Source organism: Colletes latitarsis, chromosome 1 (assembly GCF_051014445.1).
Source record: "Colletes latitarsis isolate SP2378_abdomen chromosome 1, iyColLati1, whole genome shotgun sequence".
NCBI classification, from domain to species: Eukaryota; Metazoa; Arthropoda; class Insecta; order Hymenoptera; family Colletidae; genus Colletes; species Colletes latitarsis.
Genome location: NC_135134.1, coordinates 51455672 through 51465054, shown reverse-complemented (window position 1 = coordinate 51465054; position 9383 = coordinate 51455672). Strand labels below are relative to the sequence as shown.

The 9383-nt window shown below is 30.7% G+C and overlaps 3 protein-coding genes across 4 annotated transcripts in view; 1 reads left to right on the top strand and 2 right to left on the bottom strand.

The window, feature by feature from the left end:
- Positions 1-362: 362 nt before the first annotated feature.
- On the top strand, positions 363-4152 carry Pak3 (p21 (RAC1) activated kinase 3). Its single transcript, XM_076783962.1, has one exon. It carries the CDS (start codon positions 524-526, stop codon positions 2045-2047), a length of 1524 nt encoding a protein of 507 aa, XP_076640077.1. The 5' UTR covers positions 363-523; the 3' UTR covers positions 2048-4152.
- LOC143351886 (dihydrolipoyllysine-residue acetyltransferase component of pyruvate dehydrogenase complex) lies at positions 4116-8675 on the bottom strand. Of its 2 annotated transcripts, none has more exons than XM_076783950.1 (11): positions 8250-8675; positions 7752-7933; positions 7414-7592; positions 7155-7329; positions 6905-7086; positions 6766-6830; positions 6452-6600; positions 6176-6352; positions 5924-6108; positions 5743-5843; positions 4116-5676 (listed from the first exon to the last, which is right to left on the bottom strand). In XM_076783950.1, the coding sequence occupies exons 1-11, from the start codon at positions 8374-8376 to the stop codon at positions 5507-5509; spliced, it is 1692 nt and encodes a 563-aa protein (XP_076640065.1). In that variant the 5' UTR covers positions 8377-8675; the 3' UTR covers positions 4116-5506. The 2 variants fall into 2 exon arrangements, with proteins under 2 accessions (XP_076640065.1, XP_076640056.1); XM_076783941.1 differs by having other exon boundaries at positions 6679-6830; positions 8250-8672.
- Positions 8676-9264: 589 nt separating this feature from the next.
- LOC143340963 (uncharacterized) overlaps positions 9265-9383 on the bottom strand; it is a 6996-nt gene continuing 6877 nt past the window's right edge. Inside the window, exon 7 of the mRNA XM_076763432.1 lies at positions 9265-9383. This exon is cut by the window's right edge and continues 3365 nt beyond it. The gene's annotated coding sequence lies outside the window, so the exon portion shown is untranslated.

The following is a 9383-nucleotide window of genomic DNA, read 5'->3' as shown; positions in this document are numbered from 1 at the left end:
TTGTTTATACTTCGGGCGATTTTTTACCTATTACGACGTATTAGGAAATGTTTCTCAAACGAATTTTATACACATGATTTTTATGTGATCGTGCAAAATTAGTTGATCGTTTAAAAAATGAGAATCACTTTTATGCTTACAATCACATTACAGGTAATCGTTTTAGATGGAATTTATCTTTCGCCCAAGAAAATTCCAATCTTTATTTTCAATATAAAATATAGTTTTATAAAATACAATTTTGACAAATTTGTATCGGTATTTGAATCAGTGGCTACGCTTGCGCTACACATTTTCAAAATGTGCCGCCACCTATTGAATACGGTGACGTAAAGTAACACGCCTACAGTTGCGTTCGATGTCCTGCCGTGATAGACAGTCAGACGAGTCACGTTACGATGAGAGTTATGGTTTAAAAAGGGACCGTGCTTTTCCCCTTCCTCCATTTTCGTCCTTCTTGATAAAAAAAATTACGATATATCGTAAACGGAAACGCAACAAGAGCGCGAGGCTACGCGCTAAAATGAGTCTCAACATAACGAAGTTGTTCTCGAGGAAAAAAACTGGCCCAATCAACGACACGGTTGCCGCCGAAATTGGTTTACCCACCAACGTTTCTCATCAATTCCATGTGAGTAAAAATGCTGAAACCGGACAATTGGAAGGTCTCCCCGAATCTTGGATTCGCCTGCTCAACACTCAGATATCGAAATCAGAGCAGGACGAGCATCCTGCAGCCGCCTTACAGGCCATTAAATTCTATAATTATTCGATCAAACGAAAACCAGAGGAGAAGGTGTTCAAGCCTTTCGTCACGGAGGATTTGATCGAGGAAGAGTCGCAAGAAATTGATAAAATCCTGTCAAAGAAATGTCAGTCCAGAGATTCGGACGGTTCAACCTCTGTCGGTTCTACGGATAGTCAAGTACAGAGGTTACCCGAGCTTCCACCTAAAGCAATTGTTTACAAGACCCCAAAAATTACGCCAGAAATATTCCACGATAGAGTAGAGAAGACTCTTACAGAGATCCTTGAAGATTTAAATACATATCACATTGAAGATGAGCAGTTTCCAGAAGATGAAAATGCTCCAAACAGAACAGAGGAAAGTCCTGTTCTTCGAAAGAAGGTGGACTCCACAGTGATGAAACTCACGGATGAAGAGATTTTTGAAGAACTTCGGGCTATTTGTCATAATGGAGATCCTAATCAACGTTTTGAAAAGACTAAGGAAGTTGGAGCCGGTGCTTCAGGTACTGTATTTATAGCCACTGATTCACAGACTAATCACAGAGTTGCTATAAAAGATATAGATTTATCAAAGCAACCTAAAAAGGAACTGATATTGACTGAAATTAAGGTTCTCCAAGAGTTTCAACATCCAAATCTTGTCAACTTTTTGGATGCATATCTTGTAAATGAGCATCTGTGGGTAATTATGGAATTGTTAGAAGGTGGACCACTTACGGATGTTGTTACAGAAACTGTAATGAAAGAAACTCAGATAGCAGCAGTTTGCAGAGAGGTTTTAAAGGCAATTAATTTTCTACATTCAAGAGGAATTATTCATAGAGATATTAAATCAGATAATGTGCTACTTGGTATGAATGGTGCTGTGAAAGTTACAGACTTTGGTTTTTGTGCTAATATAGATGGTGATGAGAAACGACAAACTATGGTTGGTACTCCTTATTGGATGGCACCAGAAGTAGTGACAAGAAAACAATATGGCAAGAAGGTGGACATTTGGTCTTTAGGTATTATGGCTATTGAAATGATAGAAGGTGAACCACCTTATATGAAAGAAACACCTTTAAGAGCCTTATATTTAATTGCTGCTATTGGTAAACCTTCTATTCCCAGATGGGATACATTAAGTCCAACATTTCAAAACTTCTTAGAAAGATGTTTGGCTGTTGAAGTTGATGAAAGAGCAACAGCTGAAGAATTGTTATCTCATCCATTCCTAGAGAACTGTGCAGATTTAACAACTCTTACACCATTAATTCGAGCAGCACAGATAATTCTTCATAAAGCATTTTACTAGGTAATTTCCTAAAGTAAAAGTCAGATATTTGTTTTTATTTTATTATGCATTTGATTAATCAAATGTGTGTGATACTACATTGATAGAATTTATGCAACAAAAAATAATTCTAATGTTTGAGGAATATAATTGTATGTAGTACTGCAGTTTTACATATTTTATATGCAACTACCTACAATAATATCAGTGTTCTACCAAATTTATAGTAGGAATAGTAGAAACAAAGGAATTACTGCAAAGCAATTTTAATATTCATTTTAACCGTTAATTTATCGGATATAACGAATACATGGTTATTAAAGTGAACGCGATAGGTTAGTTTCTGTTTGAGTCAATGAAAAAATTATCATTAATATAAATTATTAATAATCGTTTTATGTGCAATAACGTGTATCGTTTTATGTGTAATATCATATAAGCTCTGTGTGTGCTTTTTGTTTTTATTTTTTTTTTTTAATATATATAATATATATACTAAGAAAAGTGCAATTTACAAAGTTCTATCAATTCCAGAATAAACAGTAGAGGCAAAAATAATATGCCATAATCCAGTCTTGGGCAGAATATAATCTAATTACATTTGTCACAAATATTTCTATAAAGTAATTGCATTATAATTACATTATCATTATACTGTAAATATTGTGTGACTGTAATTCAGTGAAATACATAATTATTGTGTATTTACAATATAATGCAATTACTTTACAGAAGTAATAGTAAATGTAATTAGATTACAATTTTGCCATAATCATTGTGCTAAACATACATTTGATGTCCTATTATAAATTAAGATATATTTTCATTTATTATATGACAAAATATGATTTGTATAACACTTTTATTGTAATTATTGTACTTAGCTTGTCCAAGAACTGAAAGTGCATGGTATGTGCACGTGACATCTATCAGGGATCTTGTGTAACTTTACATTTGACAGTCATTGAAACACTGAGAAATAATAATTCCAATTTAGTTATAGTACAAATTAAGCTAATAATGTTACCAAATCAACATTTCAATTATACACATGTATTTTTTTTCTACATGTAGGGTTTATGTTTTCCAAATTGCTTTTTTCATAGGATTTTATAATGTAATGAATAAAATTATCAAGCCATATACATTTCAAATCAAACAGTTTACATATAAAATGAGTATTTTAGAATGTATTATTTAATACTTGATTAACATATTATAGAATTCAAACAGAGAAGATTAAAAGTTGAACCTTGCAGTTCAACATTATAACTATATGTATTAATGACCAAGTATTATAAATAATGTAACATACTGCATATTACAGAATGCATTTTTTAAAGGTTTTAAGAGATACAGCTAGTTTTATATGATTTTATCAAGTATTATAAAGCACAACTTTTTGAGAAATTTTGTATTTGTATTTTAGAACTTAATACTGCTCAAATCAAATAACAAATTTTAGCAAGTACTATATGCTAAATTATGTGTATAACTTTGTATTTACAGTACTTTTTATATAAAATAGCCGAATTTATACTGCAATTAACTGTTCTCCATAATCAGTTAAAGCCTGAACAGTAATAACCATCAAAATCACAACTGTGATAAGGAAAGTTAAAATCCTATTAGATTATATTACTATATTCGATCATTTATATTATTATCATATTAATATCATTAACTTTCACGTCATAAAATATTGCATGGTTGATTCAATTGTAATTTGTTTTAATTTCCAAATATAAAATAATTATTCGATTAATTAACCATCAAACATAAAATACGTTTCATGTTTAATTATATTTATGTTAAATTGAATTCAAAGTTTTGATGTAAATTTCATTATATTTAGACAGCCATAACATTTGTGCCTTCTCAAATTAATGCATATGATCCTGTGACAACAGCCTTACAAATACTGTTTTCAGTGATAATGAAATGTAAGAGTGACGAATATAATAATAATTTTTCAATGAACAGTAATTACACAAAACAATTACCATTAAGAATATTTCCAAGATTGTATAAAATGGTTACAATTTGTTATGTGTAACTTCTGAATATGTATAGAAAAAAACATCACGCGTCATTTTAAACAATAAATACTTTATTTACAAGATAAATTTATGATCTTCTTGTACATTTCACTATTCCCACAAATTTCTTGAACTCACACAGTGGTTTTTAATCACATATAAATATTTCTAATAAATAAAATTAACAGTACTGGTATTTACATCATGTCCATATTTATACAAATTTTATGTAATACAATAATGGAGAGAAAATTTTTAAATTTGGCACTTGTTTCTCCGCGCAAAACGCATAAATTGTGTACACGTTTTATTTATTGTATTACAAAAATAAGTACAGTGTAGTAACTATTTCATCAAAATAAATATATATATAGGACACATTTGAATTTGATATGAATTTCCTACTTACAAAAACGTAAATTGTATCTATTGAACACATTACATTCGCAATTTGTTTAATCAATTGCGATCATAACAATTAAGCTATTCATTAATTTTCATTTACAATGGCCGATTTGACAATGCTTTTTAATTTGCATTAATTAGCAACCTTTATGTATTCTATGCACTATACTGGTACAAGTCTTTGGTGTATGCTCAGTATACATAGACAAGGCCAGTAAAATGTATGTCTATTTGAATAATTTAATGAAAACGTAAAACACATTAAACAATATACAAAAAAATAATAACTTTAAATCATTTTAATGATATGTACAAATTTCGAATTTATACATTGTATTGATAACAGTTTCGTTTCTAATTTTAAAATCTAAGAGTGTTTTTTAACATTTCCATTTAATTTTTTGCTACATTGTACTTTTTTAATGATAGTATTTAAACCAGTAACCAAACTATTCCGTTAGCTGAGATCTAATATTACAAAATATTTTTCATCGTTTATCAGCTTTTGTGGTCGAGTTTTACATATAATATTTGAAGCTTTGAACGGTGCTTCTAGTTTTGACTGATTTGTTTATGTGAAAAATGGCTTAAAAATTTATCTTGTTTTAAAAATCGTAAGTTTTCCGAATTTATAGTGTCCGGTAACTGATGTCACAAACGACAATATGGTCATCTTACATTAAAAAATAAATCGAAAATATACAATAAAATTTTTATTAGGCACGTTCATGGTTGAATATAACTTGCCTAATACATATCAACTGATTTTAATTAATCAAAAGCAAAATCAACGAAATATAATATATATAAAAATAATGAGAAAAATTAATTTTTTCAAAAACAAAACGTCATACGATACAATTTTATTTTATATTTTCCATTAATTTTCTCATATAAAATTACGATATTGTTATTTGAATCACCAGTTACAGGACCCTCGGTATATTGTACGAATTAGTATGGGGAGAAAAACTAAAAATTTTGTAAAGTAGGCCTCTTTTCAATAAACCTCTCAGAATTAAAATATAATCAAAGGTCAATCTTGTGCATACCTAAGAGCCCGTAATCTACCAGCAACAAGGAAAGTTGGATTTTCCAACATAGCTTTCAAAACAGCCAAAAATTCGGCAGCTTCGTCTTCTGTAATTGCCCGTCTATCGTATGATAACGTTGTTGACATTTTTGTTACATTTTGTAGAGCAGCATCTATAAAACAACCAAGTAATGTTTTCTATATCTTTACAGTAAACTATGCTTTTTTTATATATTCACCTAGTTCTTTTTGGCCACCGCCAACAGCGAGTATCGCTGTCTGAGGAGGATTTATAATAGCACTAAATTGTTTGATACCGAACATTCCTAGATTGGATATTCTAAAATACATAGAAAATGATATGTAAAGTACTATTTAGAATTTCATATATTCGCATATTATATAGACTCGTCTGCTTACGTAAATGTTCCTCCTTGAAATTCATCTGGTTGTAGCCTACCGCTTTTAGCTTTTTCAGCTAATTCTCTAATATTTTTTGAAATATCTGTTAAACTCTTAGCTGTACTGTCGAAAACAATTGGTGTAAAAAGACCATTCTCTGTAGCAACTGCTACAGAAATGTCGACTTTTGACATACGTAGTATCTGTTGTAAAATGTGTAGAAGTTATAATACTTCCATCAATTTATCTCGTGTTAATTTTCATACTGACCTGACCCTTTTGATACAATGTATTGATCGCCGGGCATTCAACTAATGCATGCGCGGTCGCCTTCGTGATAAAGTCATTTATCGAAACGTTAATATTATCAATCTTGAGTTCGCTACGAATTTCATTTACTTTGTCTATTTTAATATCGATGTAAGCGTAAGAATGTGGTATAGTACTCTGAAAAAGTTATTATGCACACAAAAAATGTATAATTGCCGCGTGTACATTCGTATAAATTTCTGTTACGTGTAGCTATGTAAAGCAGTTTCTAATTACCTTCGATTCTCCGAGTCTTTTAGCAATGACACCACGTATATTTGAAACTGGAATATCTTCATAGGCGGAAGGACGACCAGTGGGTGTATGAGCTTTCGAAGGTGTAGCGGCACGTTCCCCGTCACCTTTTCCGACTTTTGGCGGTGATGCTGCATCGATAAATAAAAAACATTAATAAATAATACAAAATACCGATCATTAATGTTAGTAACGCAGCTGTTACACACCCGCTGTTAGATCAACTTTTTGTAGATTTTGTGCTTGAATGTAAGCTAACACGTCGCTCTTTAGTAATCGATTAGGTCTTCCCGTACCTTTGATGGAACCTGAACTTAGGCCGTATTCCTCCAGCAATCGTTTTACTGCTAAACCGTATACTCTATCAAAAAGATTTACGTATTTTTTATAAACAATTGAAGTTGTAATTACAAAAGTAATATTTTCTTTGCATACTGTCCACTTGGTGGAGGTTTTTTATCAGGTGCAGCCGCAGTAGGTGCAGCAGGTGCAGCAGGAGTAGATGCAGCAGCAACTGGTTTTGTAGTAGTTGGAACAACCACATTCTTCCAATCCATTCCCTTTTCCACTGTGATAGCTATTAGTTCTCCCACTTCAACTTGACTTCCTTCAGGAACCTATTAAGTAAATATTTTTAGTTAAGACATTAATGAATGCAGTCCAATGGTTACTGAAAATTATGTACCAGGATCTTTGCAAATACAGCTTCTTCTTCAAATTCGAACGTCATAACGGCTTTATCCGTTTGTATTTCTGCTAGTGCATCTCCTGGTTGTATTTCTTCTCCTTCCTTTTTAAGCCATTTTACTATTGTGCCTGTAGTCATTGTTGGAGACAAAGCTGGCATACTAACATTACTCCTTAAAAAATTTACAAATTTACTTAATCAATATATTACTTATCTTCCAAATGAAATATAGTGCTTTAAATACACAATAACTTACTGGCCAGGAGGTGGTTCAGCTGAAACACTTGCAGGGGGTGCACTAGCTGGTGTAGATGGAGAAGCTGCAGGTGCAGCAGAAACAGAATCTGGCATCTCAACAGCCTTCCAATCTTCATCTGATTCAACAGTAAGGGCTATCAATGTTCCCACTTTGATATCTTTGGTTCCTTCTGATACCTGATTAAATAATACATTATATTTTTAAATTTAGATTTTTTATTCAAATTTAATAGCAAATCTAGAAATACTTTGAGCATACTATATACATTAATTCTACTGAAAGAATATGCTACATTACAACCAATGTGTTTGTTTATAACATCTTTCAAACCTTACAATTATTTTTGCAAGAACAGCCTCATCATCAACTTCCATCGTGACAACAGCTTTGTCAGTTTGAATATCAGCAATTGCATCACCAGGTTCAATTTTGTCACCTTCCTTTTTGAGCCACTTGACAATGGTTCCCATTTCCATAGTAGGTGATAAGGAAGGCATTAAAACCTCTTTCCCTTTTACTAAAAATAAATGAAAACATTTTGTGCTGCAAACTATTCTATTACACACTGCTAATACCACATAGTTTTAGATTAGTAGATTTGATTGCATAATCAATTTGAATAGTTATACTAACTATTAAATTATAGCTATACTACATATTAAAAATTAATAAAATATAATAGTAACAGTGTTTATAATATTTTCGATATTAAGATTTACATTCAAATTAATTTTATATCAATTAAAAATTATTTGAAATAAATGATTGCACGTTAACCTCAAATCAGTCACAAATAAGTGTGTTAATAAATTATTTCTGAGTAAACTGCATACCATCGAGAATCCAACTCGTATGAAAACATGTTCGTTGATATTTTATGGGCACAGAAATTCGCGTTATTACACGATTACTGTTTCTAATGGATAAAAGCGCTATCCTAGGTATCATCATTTGCGCCATATTTGATTTGGAGCAATTAAGCCAAGAACTGTCTATCTGTACTTTTCTAGATAAATATGTACATTGAGATGCTTAAAAAACAGTTCACAACGTTCCCAACGATAATCTGTTGAGATGAATCGTTCCGTTAAAGAGGAAAGTATCTTCCACACGATTAATTGCTTATGTAGACGTTTGGTGTCACTTCTGATTAAGCTATTCCTCTCTAATTAAAGAAATTACACAAGATCAAAATTATTTTAATTTCTTTTTACCATTAGTTGAAGAATATGTGTTATACGTTTTAACGTTTGTACTATGAATGAAACTGATTTCTTTAATACCATTTAATAGCAGCTTTAAGAAGAACAAGACTTACGATTCAAGGTCAATGAAGGTCATTTGGAGACAAAATTATCTATATGACTTTCCAAAACTATAACGATTACTGTTTTATTTAGATAGCTATCACAATAATCATCTTCACGTATGAATTTCAAATAGTATTTTGTAGGGACTTAAAGTCCTTACTTGAAGTCCGTACTATCGTAGTCACGACTCTTTGGTTTATTATTATTATTGGTATTAGGAAATACAATTTCTTAATTTTGAAACAAATAAAAAAAAACATTTATCATGAAAAAATGATGCAAAAGTATAGCTTTTATGATACAAGGAATAGGAAGTGTTTTAAAATGAAATATTTATTTTACTATTATAAAACATTTATTATTTATAGGGTTTAATAGAAAAAGATCACATTGTATTTTTACATAGATACTGGGCAGTATGATAGTGAGCAGCTATTTAGCTTTCTTAGTTCGAATATATAAAAAAGTTCTTTCATATCATAATACAATAAAGGCACTTAAGGTCTAACATGTAAAGACATAAATAAAGAATATAACATTACTATCACTTTTATGTTTATTATTTACAACAAGGATACAAGTTTTCAAATTCTTTTCCTATAAACACCCACTAATAAGAAACAGAAACGATAATGAAATTTCAAGAATATTATTTTG

Coding starts and splice junctions, on each gene's coding strand:
- Pak3 (XM_076783962.1), top strand. CDS start 524: ATGAGTCTCAACATAACGAAGTTGTTCTCGAGGAAAAAAACTGGCCCA.
- LOC143351886 (XM_076783941.1), bottom strand. CDS start 8,376: ATGGCGCAAATGATGATACCTAGGATAGCGCTTTTATCCATTAGAAAC. Junction 7,593..7,751: donor CTGTTCTTGCAAAAATAATT/GTAAGGTTTGAA, acceptor TTATTTAATCAG/GTATCAGAAGGAACCAAAGA. Junction 6,831..6,904: donor AAACCTCCACCAAGTGGACA/GTATGCAAAGAA, acceptor TCTTTTTGATAG/AGTATACGGTTTAGCAGTAA.